Source organism: Argiope bruennichi, chromosome 4 (genome assembly GCF_947563725.1).
Source record: "Argiope bruennichi chromosome 4, qqArgBrue1.1, whole genome shotgun sequence".
Taxonomy (NCBI): Eukaryota; Metazoa; Arthropoda; class Arachnida; order Araneae; family Araneidae; genus Argiope; species Argiope bruennichi.
Window position 1 is genome coordinate 102,030,761 of NC_079154.1, and position 25,218 is coordinate 102,055,978.

The 25,218-nt window shown below is 28.0% G+C and overlaps 1 protein-coding gene across 1 annotated transcript; it reads right to left on the reverse strand.

The window, feature by feature from the left end:
- Positions 1 to 3,872: 3,872 nt before the first annotated feature.
- Positions 3,873 to 25,218, reverse strand: LOC129966707 (blastula protease 10-like). Its single transcript, XM_056081229.1, has 14 exons — positions 25,130 to 25,218; positions 23,222 to 23,303; positions 22,503 to 22,580; positions 21,895 to 22,044; positions 19,740 to 19,790; positions 19,467 to 19,641; positions 18,219 to 18,345; positions 15,557 to 15,632; positions 13,401 to 13,595; positions 11,646 to 11,781; positions 9,286 to 9,429; positions 7,917 to 8,020; positions 5,236 to 5,378; positions 3,873 to 4,560 (listed from the first exon to the last, which is right to left on the reverse strand). Exons 2-14 carry the CDS (start codon positions 23,291 to 23,293, stop codon positions 4,434 to 4,436), a joined length of 1,578 nt encoding a protein of 525 aa, XP_055937204.1. The 5' UTR covers positions 23,294 to 23,303; positions 25,130 to 25,218; the 3' UTR covers positions 3,873 to 4,433.

Here is a 25,218-nt window from a genome sequence, read left to right on the forward strand (position 1 = left end):
AAGAAAAGTTTTACAATCTAAGTATGTCTTGTATGTTCTTTACAAATTATATGGTTAAATGAGTAATATCTGCTAGAGACCATAGTCCTTATATAACATATTTAATTTATGAATTACTGTTTGAGCTTACAGATTATGTTTTGGAAACAATAAGATAGCTTGTTTCTGCAACAGAAAGCAAAGTAACAGTATGTAAAATAAATTTTAATTTCCAAACTAGAAATATGAAAGAATTTATTACTGAAAGATGTGAAGCAAGATTTTTATATAATTATTTATTTCCATGCTCTTTGATTTTAATTTTTTTAAAAATAACAAGATTTTTGAACTGATATTTATTTGCTAATAAAGTTTTTACTATTCATTACTTTTACTTTTATTAACTGATATTGAGAAGAAAAGGATAATCTGCATTATAAATAACCAGTACAGTTATTTTGCTTGTATAAGCCTTCTTTTTTTTATATAATATGCTTTTTTATTAATACCTTCGTAATAAAAAGTTTTTTTTAAATTTGAAAATCTGATATCAAAATTATTATTTCAAAACGTTTACATTTTTTTAGCTGATTATCTATATTTAATTGTAAATATTTATCATCTTTGATTTTTATCCAAAATGTTTCAACTTGGATAAATAAAGCATTATTCTAAGCTTAGTTAATTTATTTTTTAGGCATTTATTTGTTATTCAGTGATGTGCTTGAATATTGAATTAAATATCTTTTAAAATTTTAATGTTTCAACATTGTTATGAAATAAATTTGAAATTCCATTTGATGAATTTTGCAAAGTTTTGTGCGATATAGCAATTGAAACAAAATCTTTTCAGTCTTGAGACTTTTTTAATGGCTGAGCAAGTACCACATTATATATATTATTTTTTTTTTTTAATATTTAAACATTAAAGCTTTCTTTAATATGAATTTACTTAGCAGATAAGGTTTGAAGAATAAAATATTTTTTTCATCTTGTAAAAAAAATAACAGAAATTGTACCTTAACTTTAAACTAGTTGATAATAACTACAATCAAATAAAAATGCATCTAAAATATTGTGTATTGAATTTATATTTTTTATATTAAACTTTGATTTCAGATTTTGTTGAGTTAAATTTAAAAAAAAAAGTTTGATTATTTTGAGTTTATATATATATATATATTTGCATAATTTATTGATGATGTTTAATATAGTTTTGGATGCACTTCCTTACTATTTCTTGGAAAGCACAAACGAATCCATTACTTTATAAAATGCTTTATCTAAATACATGCTTTTTTTTATCCATGCATATTTGTAAAGCTTGATAAAAATTGGAATTTTTTGGCTGAGAATTTAATTTAATTCATATGCAGTAAATGTGAACTATTTGAACAAATTATTATGTATTATTTTAAATGGTAAGTATGCTGATAAAACATTTATTTACATTGATTATTATATTTCAAAATAAATAACTTATGATTAAAAATGTAATTTGTTTATTCATTGACATATGTAAGTTTGTGTCATTGCAAATGTAAAATGTATATTATGTAAATATATTGTTCAAGATTGAAAGAAACTGTCTGAATGCATTTTCAGATATCTGTTCTTTTAGATATTAAAATATTTTAATGAATTTAGTTAAATTATTGCCTGAATTGACTCGATTCTGATTTTATGAACAATAATCATGATTGTCAATGAAAGAACTAGTTTTCAGTTATAAAATATTCATAAAAATTCATTCAGTTATAAAATAATATTCATTCATTTGTTCCTCTGTTGTTGTGATATTTTTGTATGTCTTAAAATAAAGAATGTATTGCTTTTTGTTAGCTTTAAATATTCAAGGAATTGCAAACAACATGCTTTCAATTTTAATTTGTTGTGATCTTTTTTCTTTATCTATTGTCTATTAGACATTGAATTTCATAAAAAAAAAGTTACAACAAATTGATAAATTTTAATGATTTAAATTATTATAGGATAAATTAAATACCTATTTAATTTCTTACATTTTTTCAAAATTTCTCAGCAGGAAAAAAAGTGGAAAAGAGGAATTGTAATTGTGTGTGTTCTTTTGGCCATAAACATTCATAATGTACATTCTTTTTAGCCTTCCAGCCCCTCTTTTTTTTTTTTTTTTTTTTTTTTTTTTTGTAAGCTTCAACTTTTTTAAGGAATATAATGGAATATGGAAGCTTCAATTTATGAATGTAAATATGAATAAAAATGTATTTTAAAGCCAAAAAGCATTAAAGAAATTAAGGTCACAAGCCCCCCCCCCCTCCTTGGAATTGGATGGACCTTTGTAATTGTAGGGAACGAAACTCTCTTAATTTACACTCTTAAATGCTTACTTCCATATTGTACATGTGGTATCATTATTAATTTAAATATGTTTAAAATTCTACTTCTCATAGAAACATGCATTTAACTCATTTTTTTTTCTTTTTACAATCATGTTGAATCAATTAGTTTTAAGTTTTTTTTTTTTTTAAATATATATTTTACCACTTGCACTGTAAAGGCATGCCTTGCATGTCAAATTGTTTTTGTCACAAAATTACCAGTGTTGTATTGTACACATTGCATGTCAAATTGTTTATGTCACAAAATTACCAGTGTTGTATTGTACACATTGCATGTCAAATTGTTTATGTCACAAAATTACCAGTGTTGTATTGAATGTAAATGATAATGATGTTTGTGAGCTGTTGACTGAGATCGTTTGCTGAAGCACAATTTGCAGGAGCACATTCACAAGCCTAAAATTAATTTATTAGAAGATATAAATCTTTTTTCCAATTTCTGTTAGATCAGATATTTTGTGCGGCCTTGCTGTAAATTGCAGTATAATGTTTTAAAAATGCAAATGGTTAATAAATAAATCTTACTAGGAATTTCAGTATTCCAGTTTAAAGCAAATGTCTCGTTAAAAAATCTAAAAAAGTACCATGATTATAGATAAATATTGAATTGCTGACAAACACTCCAGAAGGATTTTATTCCCAGGAAAATTTATCCCAAAAAGTTGTTTATAAGCTTTTAGGGTAGGCCAAATAAGTGTGGGAGGAAATAATTTTTACAATAGAGCATTGAGAAATGCTTCAATTTTTTTTAGGATGAATGTTCATTTTTATTTTATTTATTATTACTTAATAATAGTATTAAGGAAGATTTGACTGTTGGTAAATATATGCATGTGAATTCATATGTTTATATTCTGAGGTATTAAAGATTTTGCTGTTTTTCTTATGTTGGTAAACATGATGTATATGATAAATTATGTAAAATGTTATTGAATGATTGTGTTAAAAGATTTGGAGAAATATATTGACCATTTTTCCAGTTACAGACAGAATGTGTAGTTTGTTTTAAATTGTGTAATAGTTTTTGTAGAAACAATTTTGTAAAATCTACAAGCATTGTATCTTGCTCTCAAACTTGCCGTGTAGCACAATCAATCTTTATCTTTTATGTTATTATTTTTTTTTCAGATATTCTCTTATCTTTTGCTTGTTATGGGTGCATGTAAAGGGCACAAAATTACTTTCACTGTATGAAAAATGCACTTGACAGAAATATTACTTTTGTATATAAGTTTTAAGATGTGATGTTTTTTGTGTATATTTTTGTTAACTGCATCATGCATTCAAGTATTATGTTTTTACAATTTTTTACACTTCTGAGCAATAAAATTTTATAAGTTGTTAATCTCCTGATTGTTTCATTAATTAAAAATACTTTTATCTTAGTTTTTAATAACTTTAAATCGTAATGAAAGCTATTGGTTAAATTAGAAATATCGTTTTATTTTTTATTTTGGTTGAAGCAAGAATGCAAAATTCATAAATACAGTCAGCTTTTAATAAGGACTGCACACATATATAATTTGTAAAGGATGTATTATGGTTATAAATATTTAAATAAACTTCTTATGATAATAATGGAGACATATTTAAACACTTTGCAATATCTGAAATGATGATTATTTTTTTTAAACAGGGGAAATTAATCATTTGAGCATACAGTGATAGAAAATGACCATATAAGAAGTTATTTATAGCTTGCTTATGGAATAAACGGCAATTAAGCTCCAATGGAATAAAAATATTGTAATGAATGATAATTTAATTTACAGTTTGGGTAATATTTAATGAAATATTTTGCTCATTTACATAGTTTTAAATGCATTTAAAATGCATAATTTATGTTATTAAATGTAGTTACCAATGCATTGGGAAATAAATATGTAAAAAAAAAATCATTAATTTAATAGTATTCATTCTATGGACCAATATTATGTAGAAACATTGATTGATTTTCATATTTTATGCATTGTTTGATTTGGTTATGAAGAAGTGCCATAATATGATGATAAATAAATCACTTAATAAATATGATCTATAAGTATGCACATGAATTTTGTTGAAGTCCTTGTGTTTTTAAACAAATGTTATCTTTGCCCGAAGTCCTTTCCCTTCCATTTCATCATCAGCGGTAATAATAATGATGAAAGTTCCACCTTTTGATCTCATTTTAGTACCAGGTTCTATATCTGTTCCACAATAACTAGAAGATATAAAAAATAAGTATAATAAACAAATGTTTAAAACTTTTATTTATGTATGTAATATCATGAAGATAAGAGAAGGAAACTAGAAGTTAGATTGTTGAAAATTCTATTATTAAATATGACATGAAAGTGATGTGACAAAGAGTATATAAGCTGCTGTAATATTTTTTTGGCAGATAAGAAATTGCAAGATAAACTTATAACTTTTTAGAAAATGAAAAGATTTTTTTTTATAATTTTGATTATTATAATTGGCTGAATTTATGTTTAACCAAAAAGATTTAATACTGAAGCTGAAATTTAAATTTCATAATTGTTTAAAAAAACTATTTATCACGTATATATACTTTTCATTTTTTACTTTTAAAAAAATTAAGCTTAAAATTTTAAATGTATGAATTATAGAACATCTTTTTCAAGAAAGCTTAAGTATAATTTAGTCATGCATGAATTTTCTTTAATAAAGGTGACTGTCAGGAACATTGATAACATGCTTAGAAATTATTTGGTCTGAATATTTAGATGATAAATTTATATTGTTTTAATATCCTGAAGTCCATGATATAAATCCATAAAATTGTAGTCTCAGTAATATTTTGTAAGAGAGAATAAAACTATTTTTGAATGTAAATATTTTGTAAATTAAATTAAATATACGATTGAGTACTTACAAATTTCCATTATAATAATCTGTGTTCCTTATTTCTACTCTTTCTGAGACACACCTTCCATAGAAAGAGCTTGATTGCTGTTGTAACCGCTCACGAAAACAGAATTCCTCGAATTCTACTTCTACTTCTTTTCTCCTTGGTGCCTTAGATAGGGAATGAAATGAATGAAATAAATAAAAATAAAACAACTTATTAGCCTTATATGAAGAGATTTATTATTATTGTTATAAAAGTGAACACAATTTAAATTTTAAGCACATATTGAATCCAGTACTATTGGTAATGAATTTATTTTATGTTCAATTTTTCTAATTTATTGTTGTAAGCTTGAGATATTATGAAACTAAAATGCAAAAAATTCAGCCCTTTATGTAAATAATCTGAGTATCTTATTATAGCAGTTTAAAAAAATCGCTACAAGAATTTATCATATGAAGATAATCTATCTATTTGAAATAATTAAGAAACCACAGAACTAATCGCTCAGCCCAAATCACAGATACAGTTTCGACATTTTTTATATCATATAAAAGCTTATATTCTCTAAATAATTGAGAATATAATATTGTTATTGGCAGAGAACCAATAATATTATTATTGGTTCTCTGCCTACCTCCGCTGTCCGTTATCATGGAAAGTATCCCGGTATTAAGATTTAAAAAATATCGAATACCGGTATTGAAATTTTGGTCTGATATTGCAATCCCTAGACACAACTGAACCGAAATCTCCAATTATATTCATCTTCATTCATATTTTTATTTCAAAATTTTCATTGTTTGGTGCAGCTTGGGAATTTCGGATCATTGTGAGAAAAAAAAAAGTATTCATTTATTTGCAAGTGTAACTTTAAAATAATCTTTTCATTTGGCTTGATAAGATGTAAGTCTTCAGAATTGGTTGGCATTCTTAAATTAATATTTTTTATATCGTGAGCGAAGGCTGATTATCATTGGATTAATGCAATTAAACTATGGTTGAAATGCAGATAAATAAGCAATTATTAATTTAAAATTCAATGTTGAAATTAAATTGTTGAGTTGTTTTAAGCATATATATATAGCACATATTGATGAATGTACATAGTTCTTCCAAAGGTATTTTCTTTGATACTTCGGTTAAGTTACACTGAAATATTTAAATTCAGAATTTTTTAAAAGTCCAATAGAATAATCAAGGAAATATTATAGGAGAAAATATATACCTCATCTTGTGATAAAATTTATTTATTAAATATTGGTATATTTAAAGTTAGATAGGCTATAAAAAGTTAGCATCCTGTTCCTCGATTGTTATTCGAAATTATTATCATATTTTTAAAGTATACTAATTATTTTGAATGCGTATCGTAAAGCTCTTTTAGAGTTAAATGCATCTCTAATTCTGGTAAAGGAGAAAGTGTGTGTGTATTGAGACCATTTGATCCAGAATTACTAAACTGGTAACAGATATACTCTGGAGAGTGGGAATGTGCATGCCAGGGTGATTCTATAAATTTTAATTAAGAAAATCGAGATTTTGACATTTTTTCTTGATAACAGCTGAAAACATTGTTACGCAAATTGATTTTTCACTATTTCATTGTAGGTTGTTGGTTGACCAATCAGACAATACAAGTTTGAGCTAAGTAACTTTATTTACAATCGACATTTATATATACAACATAAATGATTAAAAATAGTGGTAGTACCCAAAGTAATAAATACGATGATTTTGTTACAAATGGTGTAAGAATGTTGTGCATTAAGGTGTATGTACACACTTGAAACTTCGAAAATCGTTCAAAATATTGAATATTTTTTTATTGCTTAATAAAGTTCTCTGATCCTTTAGCTTTCAAACGATACCAAGATGTTGTCGAAATTCGCAATATTTTTCGAGTTATAATTATTTTTCTTGAGATGCTTTCATTAAAAACTCTAGTTACGGTGTCTTTAAAACTCATTTTATGAAGAATGATAATTTTCCACTATGTTGCTTCATTCAAACAATCATAACTCAACATGAAATGAACCAAATACAGTTATTAATATATCAAAATAATCTGTATGAAATAGCAAATGTTTTGTGCCTCAATCAAAGTTATATTTATCGAAATAAATTTTTAATAGCTGTTTAAAAGTTAAAATGACAGAAAAATTCTCGCTTTTTCTATTCATCGTTGATGAAAAAATTGTTTTAAAAAAACCATACATTTTTATAACTTGTTTGAGGCAGACAACATGAAGACTAATATTAGGCATCATTTCCAACTAGAATTGCATGTCTGTACAAATTAGAATTTAAGATATCATGTTTCAAAAAATAGGCTAATTAGCTCATTAAATATTGTTTAATTAATTAATAATTAGTGTAATATGGTTTTTTCTCACTGAAATGAGTTTAAACATGTATTAATAACCTACTGTGAAAACACTGGATTTTTAAAGCTAAAATTTTTAAAAAATTGTTCAAGTGTGTATGTACACCTTAAATTTAAAAAAAACACCTACCTTTTATTGTTTCCTAAATTTTTTTCCCTCATAATAATCAGCAATAAGTTTTGTTGTTGCAATCAATTTGAAACCGTTTGGTTTATTTCATCAAATAACCAAAATAAACATAACTAAATTACTTGACGAACCTGCTGGTCGCCACAACTAGCTAGTTTGCAATAAAATGTATCTGGCAAAAGTACTTACGGTAATTATCCAACTGCAGCTCATTTCTGGTTCATTTCTTTCGGGAAAACCGGGCGTTTCTATAATGGTTTCGTCCGTTATATTTCCACCGCAGGGAGGTTCGTCTAAGATGCATTAAAGAATTCGATTGCATAAAATTGGTTTATCAAACGATGTTTTTTTCGTAATGTGCAAACTTAAATTTTAAATATGATTTCTTATCGCTTTAGAGTCCAATTATGTTCAATCACACATTGTTCAAATAATGTTTAAAAATTGCACTCTTTTCATACATTTTACATTTTAATCACTCAAATAAATAAAAAAAGTCGATGTACCATTTTTAGCTGATAAACTCTGTCTAGTGGAAATGATTCTTACAGTGTTGTTCTAATTAAAGTTTTTTAAAAAGTTTATATATATATATATATAATTTTTCTAATACGCTTCATAGTAAAATTAAGAGAGTTCACCATTACTATATAAATTACTATATATGTGCAAACAAAAAAAAAAAAACAACAACAACTAAAAATTCCTCATGTAAATGTATTTAAATAAAAGAAATCAACATTTCTTGTTCTCTGTATAGGCAGTACAACGAAGAGGTAATTAAAATGATAACTTTAATTTAATTCTTAAGTAATACACTTGCGTATTAGAAATAAATGCTTCTAAATATGCACATGTTTAGGCTTCAGTTCCGAATTTAGAACTGGTATAGTCTTGTGATTAAGAAAAAAGTGCAGATAAGTTATAGAAGTTGATAATACAATAGCTTTCACCAACATTTAATATTTTATTAAATTAAAATTTTTCATTCTGAAATCAGCGTTACTCTTATGAGAAAATTCGGTGATATCATATTAATTTCTATCTGTAATTTAATTAGTAATAAATATAACTTGTTTATTTTGACGGAATATTTTAACTCTAATAATCCATAACTGAACAAACTAGTTATTTTTTTTTTCCTGTAAAATTTTTCTCACATTTTGAAAGTCTTTAATGAATTATTCTATTAGGCAATTTTTCAAGTTTTTTTTCTTCTTATTTCTGTTAATTATACCTAAAAATTAGAGAAATAAAGATAATAATAATCATTGCAGTATTAATTTGCATAATACCAAAAATAGAGCAAAGATCACAAAAATTAAAAACCTTTTTTTAATGTAATATTAAGTATCAAAATTGTCTTCTTTCAATATATCCATTAAGTTTAAATTTGGTTTCATACAGCCCACTATTGTAGAAGTACAAAGAAAAACCATCCCATTTAAAAATATATTTTTTAAGGTAAGATAATTCAGTTTTTTTAAAATAAAATACATTTGCTATTCTTGAGAGTGAATTCATTGATACTGATGAAAGGTTTCTTTGACTTACTTACCATAATAGTCTTTAACTATATCTTGACATCGATCTCCTGCTGTATGTGGCGGGCAAATACACGGGCATGGACTTTCCTCTCCTTCCCTGTATGGACCAAGATAACCTCCATTTTCGCACACTTGCCCACGATTAGGGCATTTAGCTAAAAGATTCATTATTTAAATATTAGTGGAATTTAAAATGAATATTTTTGAACATGATAAACGAATAAAAAACAATGCAAGAGTTTTAATTTAATGACGTGTAAAAAGTAAATGCTACTGGAATCGCGTTTGTCTGTCCGTATGCCTGTGAGCAAGATAACTTACAGATGCTTTAAGCTAGATGGATGAAGTTTGATATATAGACTTCACATCTCATTTGTAGATTTCTGTCATATGGCATCATTTGTAGATTTTCATCATATGGAATTTTCAATGAGATTTATTCAAAGGAAGTCTGTCTGTCTGTTCGAATATAGATGAACTCGATAATTACAGAACGTAAATAGTTAGAAAATAAATTTAGTATACAAATTCAGCAGTTATAATATATATCTATGTTAAATTTTTATCAAATTTATCCGTATGTCGGTCTATACTTTTACATATATATAAACGCGATAACTGAAGAACATGTAGCGGATTGGGATGAGCGAGGATAGAACCTGGGACCTTGGGGTTCGCAGCCGAGTAGCAAGACCACCAGACAAAAGCAATTGCTCGTGTTTCGTAGCTGTTAGCTGGCTTATAAGCTTTTCGCCACAAACGTATTAACTTGGGAATTTGAAATTTGGTTCACAATTTTAGCATCTTAAATATTGATCCCTATCAAATTTTGAACCAAATCTATCGGAAGGTTGACGTCTGTCGGTCGGTACTTTCTCGTGCATGTGAATTCAATAACTCAAAAGCGCAGTGCCTTAAATAACGGAAATTTGTGTGATTTTGCGATTACAATTGTAGTTCTACGCCTAAATTTGATTTAAATCGATTGGGAAAAAGTGTGCAAAAGGAAAATTTGATTTTTGGGCACTTGTGTATTAACCACATGCTAGGAATGATCACAAAAATCACATGACAGATACAGTGAAAAGGCTAAATTTATACCAAATATCAGTATTTTGTAATAATTATTCGCCAATGTCATTAAAGGCATTTGCAGCCTTACCTTAGGTTTACAATTTTATGCTGGAAGGAGGGGATAGCACTCTATTAAAGAGAATGTAAGAAGGAAGAACACTGCCGTTGGTTTCTGATTTTCTCACTTTTAGACCCTACTTTAAAAAAATGAAATTGGATAAATGGAGTTTTTTTAAAATGGTCTATTTACTTCGAATTACCTAAATTCCATTATATTTAAACACAACAGAAATTAAAACTTTTAAAAAAACATAAATTCAATAGATTTTTTTTTTTGAAAAAATTTGTTGAAATATTCAAAAATTTGAGTAAATATTTTATGAAATTTGTATTTAAAATATTTTCTCATGTTATAAATATATGTTCGGATTCATGCAATTAAAATATACAGCTTTTATTTGAACTTATTTGCTAGTGACAAATTCAAGGAAGGTGCTTTAAGACAGAAGCTTTCCTGCGCCAGATATAAAGCAATACTCTTGATTTTTTAAAAATCAATACACCTGCTTTTTTTAAAAAGAATTAAATTGTTTATGAACTATTAAATATATATGAAAATTAGATGTTCCTCTACTTGCAGTGGCATTTTAGAATATTTACAGTTATACCAGTGGCAACAGTATCATCAGAAAAGAGCTATAGCATCTTAAAACACGTGAAGACATACTCGAATAATGTAACATAGAAAAAAATAAACTTACTTCGTTAGCACTTATGAATATATATTAGACATAAATACCAATAAAGTGCCAAAAGAGCTGCTGTTTGTACATTGTCTTATATTTTGCTGTAATTTTCTAATTTGGTTACTTTAATGTTAATGTCAATGTGTTTGTCGTAACTTTTAATAATGATTAATGAACAAAATTTTATATAATTTTCTATATCATCAAAGTCAGATCCTTCAATATATCTTACATTTTTCCTAGCTTGTTTAAATATCTTGTTTATGAAATTATGATAATATACTAAGAAAACACCTTCGTTCTTTCTTGTAAAATTTGGAGATGTCACTATGATACGAAATTTTTATGACCTTAACACCCCTCCTCTCCTAAATACAATCTTGAATTTATTATTGTTTACTATCTGTAAGACAGTGCATTCAAAGACATTAAAAATTTTTCCAGAATTCATCTAAAAATTATATATTTCAATTATTCTATGATAAGCTGATAAATTCTAGTTAAATTTACAAATTTTATTTTAATAATAAAAAAAAGGTTTTCATATTTACCATCGCATCTGTACATTGCATTGATAAGTTTTGCATCTCTGAAGCTTAAATCGTTCCTTCGCATTCCGACGAGCCTTTGATGATGTGGATTGCGACTTACTACTGTATTTTTTTCAAACATTCTGCTGCTGAATGCCTATAAATACGAATCTTGTTTATCGTGAGATATAAATTGATACTGAATGATATATATTTCATATATATATATAATAATATATATGTTATTAATTACATACCATTTTAAAATTAAATAGTTTATAAATGGATCTAAAGTAAGGAAGAACTAGATTTTGTACAGCTATGCTTAGTTCAAGCAGTTTTTAAAATACGTTTCTGAATCAAATAAAATAGATGGTATTTAAAATTTCGTCTCGAAATATGTAAATCTTGGATAGCACTTACTTCTACAAAAAATTTCAAGGAGAGCAAATATACCTCATCAGATCTTTTCATAAATTGTATAAATTCCATATCACAGAAGAGAAAGTATCTTTCTTCGAGAATTAAAAGATTCCAAATAAATACTTTTAACTTGATCTCATACATCAATAGCAAAGGCCAACTTTCACTGCACAGAATTTTTTTATAACTTTTACACACTTCTTCCATCCTAGCTGAATCTCTAAGTTACAATAAGTTTTATATTGTGACAATATTTCTTCAATTATGGACAGCATACTTATTTTACACAAACAACCATGTAGGATAACATTATGTTAAATTTAGAAATTGATATAAGTGGAAATTTAGTATTAATAAAGATTGAAATTCACAAATGAATAAAATATTATTTAATTTTCAAATCGAGTAATTTGTAAAACTGGAATCTCATCTCTCGAGGACATCAATATCAAAGCCTGATTTCCGTGGGTAATGGTTTAGTTATTTTCGGTTTTTTGACTGTGCTGAATGTTTTTAGAAATCGTTTAAGAATTCTCTAATTTGAGAACTGAGATCACAGTTACTCCAAAACACTATTAAAATTTGCCGGCGTCCTGCCATAGGGGTAGCGCGTCTTTACCGTGACCTGGGCGTCCTGGGTTCGAGTCTCGGTTTGGGCATGGTTGTTCTATCTGTGAGATGTTCGAATTTGCCCTCCTGTAAAAAGGGGTCGTGGAAGCGAATGAGTGATGCGTGAGTAGCAAAGTCGTACTCTTGGCCCTAGTTGGCACTACTATAAAAAAACGAGACGCTCCCCCTCAGGCTTAAATCGGCTGTTTTCGAACAGCAGGCTTAAGCCTGGAAGTCAGTGGCAAGTGCCATAAGAAACAACAACTATTAGAATTTACTTTTCATGGGCAATGTGTTACTTACAGTGTTTTGAATATACGGACAGTTCTTGGATATTGTTTCAAGGTCCTCTACCTCATGCTTGAGAACCAAGGATTAAAAAACAGAGATTTGAGCTCTCCACTACACTATAGGAGTCTGCTTTCCGTAGAAATGACATACTTTCTGTGCTCTGATTATACAGTCAGTTTATAATCTTTCCCTACGTACTTGAGAACTGAGATCTCAGCTGGCCAACACACTATCGGAGCCTACTTTTCATGGGCATTGGTTTATCTTCAGTATTTTGATTACAATAATAATTCATAGATTTCATTTTAGGCACTCTATTTCCATTCGTCATCCCATGTTTTATGAATCTAATTAAATATAATAACACTGAAATAAAGAATTTTCAAGATGCAATGGCTTAAATTATTTTGACTCTCCCTCTACTATGTTCCTTGAATAATAATGTAAACTTACTTGCGGGTGATAGTGCATGATGGATGTTAAATCATAGTCCACTCCATGAGCGTTGTCTAAACCTCTCCAGAATTGAGGGCGACCACCGAGCGCAATGTTCCTCCAGAGTACTCGAACGTGGCGATCCCGGTCCAAGCGTGACTGCTCGTGATTCAAGCCTAAAGCATGCCCGACTTCATGAACGACAACGTAACGCTTTAATGTTAAACAGTAATTATTGATCAATGTGTCTGTGAGTTTTAAATGATGAACTATGAATATTCTGTAGACAATATAATAAATATAACAAGAAAAAATATTTATCATTATCGTGGATTCGATTCGGTAAATAAATGTTTGTTTTTAAAAAAAATCTGAAATTATTAAATTGATTTTTAAATTGTGTTATTTTAAATATAGCTGTAGTATTTTGCATGCAATTTAATTCATAAAAATGTTTCAATTTTAAAAAGGAATTAAAGAGTTAAAATATGAAAAAATGCCTTTGAAATCGAAAATGGTTAAGCATTTATAATTCATAATTTAAAATTACTTGAAAAAATTTCCATATGAATTTTTTTTTCTTTAAAACACCAATGGATCACAGAAAAAGAAAACATAGAGAATAAAATGAATTTATTTTTAAAATATATGTTCAATTATAATTACTTTTTTACATAATAACTGTGAAGATTCAGGCATTTGTCATATCGGTGGATCAGGTTTCCAATCTTTCTTCGAAAAAAAAATTGCCACCAGTAATTTGAGATGTGCTTAACATTCCTTCAAAGCTCCTTATTCATCCTGAATTATTATATTGGTATTATAGCTAGATTTTCAATTTTTGAAAAAGATATAAATCACTCGGCTCTAAATCGCATTCTCGATAAAATGGGACTAAGGTGGAATATCTCATCATCTGATGAATGAAAACATTGTTCAGAAGAAGAAAAGGATGTTGGAAATCTGGTCACCCAGAAATGTCAAAATTTTGACTTTGGAGGATGAATGTTTCGATATTCCTACTCCATATTCTATCTTTAAAAAATGAAAAAAAAAAAAAAAAAAATCTGTTATACTATTGAACTAATTTTAAAGCATAATCCCATTCTATTAAGGACAATATTATTCAAAGAGTAGGTCAAAAATTCAACATTGCAAATGCCTGAATCTTCAAAATGATTATGCTGAAAAGTAACCATTTTTGTGCAAAACAATTGGTATTAAATTCACTTTTCTGTCTGCTCTTGTTTTATTTTTATAGTCGATCGGAGCTTGAAAATAAATGGCCATCGTAAATGAATGTACAATCATTTTCATGAACATCTTATAAAAATGTGTGCAATCATTTTTAATGATTGAAAAAAAGTTCTAAAAATTTTATTTTACATTTTATTGATGACATTAACTTCATGTCTGCCTGGAAACGTTGATATAATTTAACGGAAACATGACTTTGAAAAATTGCAATCTGTAACAGTAAATAAGATATTTTTTAAAAAATTATATTATTTTTAATAACAGATACGAACACTCTTAAATTTCTCCATACTAATTTCAGAAGTCTTTTTAAGATCTATTATAGCTTTCTAAAAAGATCTGATATACGTAGAATAATTTTAAATTGATAAAATATCCAAGTTATATCGCACCAAGGAGTTAAAACATTATAAATTATAAATACTATTATAGAATTTCGCATATAGTATATGTCAAAAAGCATGAAAAAAAATATTCGATATTTTGATGCAGGAACTAAAACCGCTTCCGATTCATATTGTGTGATTACACAGCAATTGCTTTTCACAATAATTTATATAATTGAGATCAGCTGTAGCTAAATAATACAATAATTTGTCTCAGTAAAATATTTTGATAAATTTGATTTACAACATTTTAATGTAGTAGTAACAATATTTCTCTTATATAATTTATAAAAATGAATGAGCTTATCCAATAAGGAAATAACTTTTCATTTAAGTAAACTAAAAATATTGTGGTTAAGGGTATATACTATATATATATATTCATAAAAGTGGTATATATATATATATATATATATATATATATATATATATATATATATATATATATATATATATATATATATATATATATATATATATATATATATATATATATATATATATATATATATATATATATATATATCTTACCTTTTCACATCTATTTCCGATTGAGAGATCTTGTCCAATTAGAGGTAATAAATTTCTTCCCATTGACGACCAGCACCTAATATACAAAATAATTTCGATGTAGTTAGTGTCACGTAATCATTTCTGGAACACTGCTTTATGCTTATTAGCATGGTTTCGATAAAATGAAATATTATATTTCAATTTGCAGTGTTTGTTTCCCCTAATGTGTTAAATTACACAATTTTTTATAATGTTTCTTTAAAAACATATTCAAATTGTTATTTTGGCGATGCATTAGATGGTATATTTTAAAAAAAAAAAGAATTGAACATTGTATGGTATGACAACAACATTACACAGAATTCTGTACGTGATTGTTTCTTCTGTATTTGATTGTATTTTATCACTATTTAATTGTTTTTCATATGAACTAGCCTTTATTTTCCTCATTTCAATTGAAATATTATTAAATGATATTTTATTTGATAAAAGTTATGAAATGGCTAGAATTTGTATATTTCAGACCAACTTATGAATTAAAAAAAATTATTTTCGGATCTTAAGTGTATTGTAATAAACAGGGACTAGTTTGAAGGGAAAAGGAAGTATCGTTCTACATATTCTGTAAGATAAAGTTTTTACAATCGAATTCGTGTTTTATTAAACAGACTAGATATAAGAACAAAACTATGGAGGCTTTCAAGCCTCAAAATTACGTATTCACGTGAAACAAGTCTTACCTTATTTAAAAATCTTTTAATTGAGAACTTGTATTTTTAAAGCTTCAACAGATATTTTAAATGAAATGAGTTATTCACCATTTGATCATCATTATAATTTTTTAAATGTTCATTTCCTTACTTTCTTGCATACGAAGTATATAACGAGAAAGTGTTGTGATCGTCAAATAATTCGTACTTGAGGATTTGAGGTTTTGATGAATCTTCACGTTTCAGATTTCCGATGCCGAAAAACATTTTTTTGAAGTATGTCTATCTTAACCATGATAACTCAAAAACTATTTGAGGTAGATTCATGAAATTTTATATTGTGGTGAATAGCATATTGCCAGTTAACAACTACGCTACACTAGCATATGCTTTTGTAACCTGGTCATGTTACTGGACTGCGAACCACAAGGTCCCAGGTTCTATCCTCGCTCAATTCAATCCGCTAAAATGGTGACCCTGTCTGCCTTCGAACGATGAACCTTTAACCTTCGCACAGCAGTTGTGGCGCCATCTACCTGCAACCAAAATCGCCAGACTCACTTGGCGCAACAGCCACCACTCACCCACACCATAACACATGGCGTTACTCCAATAGGTACATGCATTAGACTAGATAGCTAATACATCACCACTCAACAGCCATATCGTTCGTCTCATCTCCGACTCACTGGAGGGTGAGTCTGTGGTGAATAGCATATAAGTTAACAACTACGCTATCCGAATAATTGCTTTTGTATCCTGGTCATGTTACTGGACTGTGAACCACAAGGTCCCAGGTTCTATCCTCACGCATCTCAATCCGCTAAAATGGTGACCCTGTCTGCCTTCGAACGATGAACCTTTAACCTTCGCACAGCAGTTGTGGCGCCATCTACCTGCAACCAAAATCGCCAGACTCACTTGGCGCAACAGCCACCACTCACCCACACCATAACACATGGCGTTACTCCAATAGGTACATGCATTAGACTAGATAGCTAATACATCACCACTCAACAGCCATATCGTTCGTCTCATCTCCGACTCACTGGAGAGTGAGTCTGTGGTGAATAGCATATAAGTTAACAACTACGCTATCCGAATAATTGCTTTTGTATCCTGGTCATGTTACTGGACTGCGAACCACAAGGTCCCAGGTTCTATCCTCGCGCATCTCAATCCACTAAAATATATAGACTTTAAATTATATTTGTAGATTTCTGTAAAGTTTTCAATGAAATGCATGATGAGGGAGTTTGTCTGTCAATCCGGTTGTCGGAGTGTAAGTGAAGACAATAATGAGAACATGAAAAGAGCTAGATAAATAAAATTTTGTATTCAAGTTATTTAAAATGTATATGCCTATATTATTTGGAACCAGATGTGCGGAAACCATCTGTCTATCTGTACTTTTGCTTGCATTTAAATTCAATATTTAAAAAGCACAATGATTTAAATGAATGAAATTTGGTATGTAATCTTGTAATTATAATTGTAAATCAATGTCAGATTTTGGTTTTCAATCGATTTGGAAAAAGACATACAAAATACATATTCGATTTTCGAAAACTTGGGTATTAGCTGCATGCCCGCGATTAATCGTCAAAGATTGTACAGTAGATCCACGTTAAGATTCATATTTTTCAACAGTAGTTCGTCAGTGTTATGCAATTAATACACAAGTACGGTTTTCTTTACTATATTACGGAGCATACACTCTCATAAGTGCTTCGTAATATTGAAAAGAAAATTCCTTAGAAAATAAAAATTTAACCATTTGTGGGGCTCATCGTCTTTCCGAAGTCTATAATTTTATGTATATTGGGAGCGAAGATAGCATCTTTATTATAGAGAATATGAGATAAATTTTTGGATAGAACATTTTCACTAATTATCACATGATTCATTTGTTTACCATGTCAAAATGGTTCAGTCTATTAACTAGTCCAACGGTTGTTTGTTTCTCTTACCCGTTTCTGTCTCCTCGAAAGCGAACATACCACAGCTGAGTCGTTCTTTCGACAAATCTGATGCAAGTCATGTTCTCCCAATGCTCCATGGCTTCTCTTATCATACGTCTTCCCAGAGGATTCAGAGCTGTCCAGAAAATAAACAATCTCTTTACATTTTTTTTATACGGCAATGAAAATATATTTAGTTTTTAAGTTTGTGGTTGGAAACATATCCTGTTAGTTTTACTTCTCAGAGAAATTTAACTTGCTTTAGTCAAGTGCATTTTAAGAGGTAAAAGAATGAGGATTGATTTTCAAAATTGGAAAAAAAAAATCATTTTCGTATCTATTGAAATAAAAATTATAGAATTCAAGATATAATTCTTATTTATTTTATTCAGACACCTCACCTACTAAAGTGTATTACATTACTGTATTGATTCACTTAATAAATGTGTTAACTAATATCTTAATTAAATACATCATTATTATGCACAACATTCCAAATTATTCAAACAAAGAAAACACAAAATTCTTGTTGGTACGAACTGTATTTGATATTATTATGAGGAAATGAAATAAAATATGTATTTCAGTATAAATACATACAATATTAAAAATACGCAAAATTTCAGAGAAAAAATGATAAGGCATTGTAAAAACGAGGACTGATTTAGTCCTGTCTTTTTAGATCAGAGATGATATGAATGACTTTTTTTAGCGACGATTGAACGTGGGTATAGAGGTTGGTGTCCCAACAATTATTAATGAATCTATTTAATGACATCTTTTGTTAAAATAATACTTTCTGCAATTAGAATGAATAACTCGACATTATGTAACGTCCCCTCTCACAGGCAAGCAATCATAATACTTATGTGGCAGTCATTCATCCATATGCTGGTGATATCCTCCGATGCTATGACTATTGCAATAACAATTCTCTTTCGAATCGGAATAACTATTTTCTAATTTAAACTAACAGTTTTAATCAGTTTCTTTCATTTTAAATAGCATCGAAGCTGTCAGTAAAGGAATTATACAGAGCAATTGAAGAAGTACGGATAAAAATAAATTTGTTGAATAATATTAGTTGTATTATGATAGGCGCAGTGCTACATAAGATCTCTTTTCCCTACAAATTAGTTCAGAAAACATTTTAAATAGTAATTTTTAGCAAACTTTTCTGAATTATTAGAATAAACACTTGAAAAAATTTTTTTTTTATTCTTCACATATTTTTAATAACTGATATTTTGTACTTACAATAATGCAATGTGTAATATACTGTAGCTCTGGACCATAGCGCTAACAGATTGATGGTCCCTTTTCTGTGCGATAATTCCTTATAATCATCCGCATATTTAGGAACTACGATATCGCCTTCCACAATTCTCTCGCCAGCCTCTGTAAAAGTGGGGTTTCCACCGAAAAGTAGGAGCTGCAAGAACGTAGAATTTAGAGAATTATTGCAATATTTTGAAATCAGAAAAAAAAATGTTTTATAAAATTCTTTAAATAAAACATGCTCTTTCATACCTTATCATCCGCCAGGGCTCGCAAGTCTTCTTTCGATTTCAGGTCTTGAGGCTGCAAAATAAGAAAACTCTGAACTGTTACTAAAAAAATATTAAATAAAGTTTCAAGGGAAGAATGGGAAGTGTTCAATCATAAAATCTGATTAATTCACACTGATTACTTATACACCATATTTTTTTAATTTACATTTTGTTCTTTTTAAAAATTGTTACTGTTTTGAATAAAAGCGTGGGATTTGTAAAAAATTTAACTGCTTGATCACATGAACAAAAGAGTAAAACATGTGCTAATATTGTTATTTATGGCACTGGATATACGCAGGAAATTCGATAAAATTACCAAAATTCAGTTAAAGAAAAAAATTGAAATAATGACCATAAACTCATTGTAAGAATATAATTAAAACACAAAAAATAGTAATATAATAGTATATGACTCTAATTAACATCAATATATTATGTATAATCAGTTATCTGGTTGACTCCAAGTTCTTTTTGCAACTTTAGAATTTGAAACGACGTAGACTTATTATTATTTATATAGATAATTTTTTTAAAGATTTTCTGTAATGTTAGAATTGAGATATTACTCTCTTTTAGCAGTTTTCAGATCCTAATTTTAATATCAATTTTGATTTAATCTGCGAAATCTTGTGAAGTCTGATCCTAAATTTTCTGGCAAACATTCGATTTGTCCTTGCTATGGCATACAATTGTCTTTTCAAAATAACAGGAGACCACAAATTGGTTTCTCAAAACCGCCGAAAGGTACATTTGAATGACCAGACAGCTGCAACAGCAATACTGGCTGGAATTGTGGTTGAGTCTGAGGAGGATTGATTAATCCATAATGTCATTTGACATAATCTGACTCCATGTAAGGGTTTGGAAGCAATCACTCTTCGGTTATATCAAAAATATATTTTGATTCAACACACAACAACATCGCACGCTCTGTCCCTCGGAGCTACTCTGGTTATGTTTCTCTGCGCTCCCCGAGAGGCGAGAAACTGAATCATGCTGCGCATTCATGCCATTTTATGATTAATGGAGATGAAACGCACATCAAACTTTGGCGCGCTTTCTCTGAGAGAATTAGAGCGATCGCTACAAGTCCTAAGAGCCGTCACCGGTCATGGTACAACCCTTTCCTAAGGAGGTACGTCCCGTCATCGATAACAGAAACCAGACTCCCACCTTTTTGTGTATTCACTAATGTGGCGAGAACCAATCACCATGCCGGAAGCTTCTTATCCTCAATGACGAGTAGCCTCTCCCGTGGAACACTCCAAATTGGTAAAAACTTAAACTTTATCAGATGAACAAAGAGGGGAATATATGCTAATAGTATTAAGTCGTATGTGTGAGCGATTGGCCTGAAATGTAAAAGTTTTAATGAACAGAGAAAATTTAATATAATTACACAAATTCTGCTAGGTGGAAAAAATTGGAATAATGACCACAAACTCATTGCAAGAATATAAATAAAATACACAAAATAGTAATATAATAGTAAATGACTCTAATTAACATCAATACATTAGTATAATCAGTTGTCTCATTGATTTATTTTTATTTTTTTATTTATTTTTTTATTTTTTTATTTAAGAATTTGAAACTACTTAGACTTATTAGTATCAATATCGGTAACTTTTTAAAAAAGTCTTTTATAATGAAAGTTGAAATATCGTTTTCTTTTAGCGGCTGTCAAATCCTAAATCATAATTTTAATATAAATTTGACTTAAAAATACGAAATCTTGAGAAGTCCGATTCTAATATTGCAGACAATCATTCAATTTGTCTTGTTATTGAGTACTATTGCCTTTTCATAATAATAGAGAAGAAACAATATAGTGAAGTATTCAAAAGAATTAATGGCTAAATCAGTATTTAAAAAGAAATCAAAACAAATATCCTTAACATGCACAATCCTTAAAAATATTTATCATTCACGAGACATCACAAGAAGCAATACTGTTCCCTCGTGGAGTAGTTTCCTATCCTAATACAGTTAGTTTTGCGAAATTTCATAGTGCTTGGGATTATAAAGTTCATTTTCTTTTCACAGCCATTAAGCCTCACATTGTATTAAAAAAAATCTAAATTGATAAGGATTAAATTAAAAAATTTCAAAAAAGAGGAAAGCAAGATTACTGTATCTTCTCTGTCTTCATATCCCATGTAAGGATAATCATTTTCGTCATCTTCCTTTGCCGAACTGTACTGATGCGAGCCACTTCTACAGCTGTCGGACTCTCTATGGCCTTGTCCGTACATTTCAGGAGGCAACTCAAGATTGAATCCCTTGAAAAAAGAATTAATTTATATTAGTAGGAATAAATAAACAAACCAGTAACTAATTTAAATCAACTAAAAATCCTGCAAATGATTAAAAACATTCAACATTTTATAAGAATTGGTATAAAAGACATATTGAAAGCGTTCCATCAGTCATTTTTTACAGAAACATACTTTTTGTTGTATCAATCATTTTTTTTTTTTTTTTTTTTTTGCTAAAGATACAATTAAAACTTTCAAAAATCCTTTCTTAATGAGCAGCTTCTATCAAGAAGTAACCAAATTTCAAATTTGGTAGTTCTAGGTTCAACTGTCTTCTCTGTAGAGAATGCTGAAAAGTTTTTGAATCAAGCCATTTACAGATAGTATGCTTGTTTAAATATATTATCAGGTTGAAATATTAGAGATTCTATTGTTAACGAAGTTCATGTTTTGAAATTTATTTGGGGAACAAGGCTACTTACTGGCAATGCTTCATCTTCATTAAATGGCTGATCCCGTGACTCAGCCTCGGCATCGTCGTTGACAGGCACAGCGGATGTCTGAACAGATGATAATTCTTGCAGTTAAAATATGTTTCATATATTAGTCAACAAAGAAATGGTTTGGAAAAGGGCATTAGCAGAAAATGTTTAAGAAACAATTTAGTCAAAATCAGAAGACAACTTTTAATAAAAGTAATTAGGCGAGAAAATTTTTTATTTTGTCAAATTTTTCGTTAAATAATTAACAAATATTAGTAACGCTCTTTGTCAAAGTAAGAGAGAAAATAATGATTATTTTAAAACGAATTATGTCTCAAAGATGTTCGTTAAAGGCTGAATTCTGATAGTATAATACAAATGAATATATCAGATAGATATAAAACAAATAGTAAAATATAACGATAATTAAAAAAATGAATACGAGAAAATTAAAGAAAAAAGTCTATCATTAGTCTTCTTTGTTTATTTTTATAATCCTTTATTTAATCATTTTTTTTTATTTTTTATAAACATTTAAGTGATAACATATCGATAAATATTTATTTATAGGTAATTATGAACAAATAAATTTCATCATTTTCCGTTTCCTTAAAAAAGGATAAATACGATTTTATTTGAATAAAAGGTGTAAAATTTCAACTTAGGTATTAAAAAACATTTTAGTCAAAAATCTTGCCTAAATTTAAAAGTATATTTACTTGAAATGATAAAACCAAAACAATAAGTAAACAGGCGAAGTGATGCTGTAATTCCATAGAGATGGTTTTCATTGAATGGATCCTAAAATAAGAAAAAAATGATTATGAAATTTGAAACGTATTGTAGAAGATAATTAGGTATTAAATGTTTTTAGTAATTTTAATTAACCAATAATAACAATAATATTCAAAACATAAAATAATAAATGGCGTGTCTATGCTATTTCTGATTATTTCATAGAATTCTCATAATATTTAGTGTCAGTGTCGACATTTGACACTAACTTTTTATTCTGTTCTGTTAATAAATATTGATACAAAAATTGGTTTGCTGATATGGCTTGATATTCATTAGGCTTTCTTTATAGTAATCTTTTATAAAATAAATTGCTCTTCAAAATTTATTTGTTAATGCAGAATGGAAGTTGTTTTATAGCAAAGAATAATTTCAATCTATATTAAACACTACTCCAATTGCAAAAAGCTTATATCAGCTAATAAAGCTTATTGTAAAAAATCTCAGATTTCTCACAATAAGATTCTGTCTTTCTAAGTTTGTATCAAACGTATGGTTCCATGTAATAAAAGACGTTATAATATGTAATTTAAAACATTTTATTTGTAAATCAATTCAGAAAAATTTCTTTTAATTAAAGCATTTTTCATCATCATGCTTTTTTTTTTTTGCTAGAGATGTTTTTCTAGAGGATTTACAACTTTCTAATTCTTTTGAACTCTCTCTGTTAGTATTTTAGATTTCGTTGAATATTATTCCCTTCGCGCAAAGAGATTTTATTTCTCTAATTCATAACGAATATCCTTTTCATTGATTACTGTTAATCGGTTACTTACTGATAGTTGGAAAAAAATCCCCTTAATTCCCATCATTTAGACTTTTAATCTAAACTTTTTTAAACTAAAAAAAAAATCACAAATGTCTCTGATATTAATTTATAATACTTTTAAAAACAAAGGAAAAACTTTTTAGTTGCTTTACTCGGATTTCAGCTAAGTAATTGTTTTCAATCTAAGGCTTTTTTTTCGCTTTCTTTACTCAAATTTTTTGTAAAAATGCAACAGTTGCTTATGACATGAAAAAAATTATTCCATTATTCATCTTATTTAACTTAAAACAATAATAGTAACTCAATAAGATTCAGATGTAGTTTTTATATAACCAAAAAAAAAAAAAACAGTACTTATTAAATTATGTGATCAAACTACAACTATGTGATAAAATTTGAATTATATATTTAATGATATAATTCTATTTTGGTTTCATTCAACAATTTAATTTATGATTCTGTTGACTATTTTAATTACATCAGAATATGTTTTTTCGTCGCTAATTTTAATTAGAGTAAAAAAAAAAAAAATGTTTCTGTTCCAAATTTTTAGATTTGTTTTAATTTTAAAAAAATATTTAATTTTTGACAGTTATAATAATTTATTGCTATACATTTATATATGAAAAATACATCAATAAAAGTATTTTAAAATGTTTTAATTTGCCCATGAACTAAATCTTATTGTAATGTTGAAAAGAACACTGAAAAATTGCATTCAAAACATAGTATGATTCTTAAATTAATCCTTTATTAGAAAAATGCATACAAAAAATAACAAATTAAAAATAATTAAAATAATTGTTAACTATCTTTTAAATGAACACAGAAACATATCTACAAACTTTCAGAAAATAAACAAACTGAATAATATGATAATACTATATACAAATAATATTATTCTAATTTCTTGTTATGCGGTCCATCACAAAATAGTTCTAGCATTACTTCTCAACAGGAAGTTAACATAACCAAATTAAACTGAAATAAACAGTCTCCTCATTGGCACATCGGATGCCAACGACTTATCAATAAAGGGATTTCAAATAAAAATTCACTCTACCTGAATTGCAAACGGTATTTCGGGGTCTACGATCTCCGGCAGCAAAAACAAAAGGCATCACCCGCTACCGCGCCACTCGTATGCTTAAC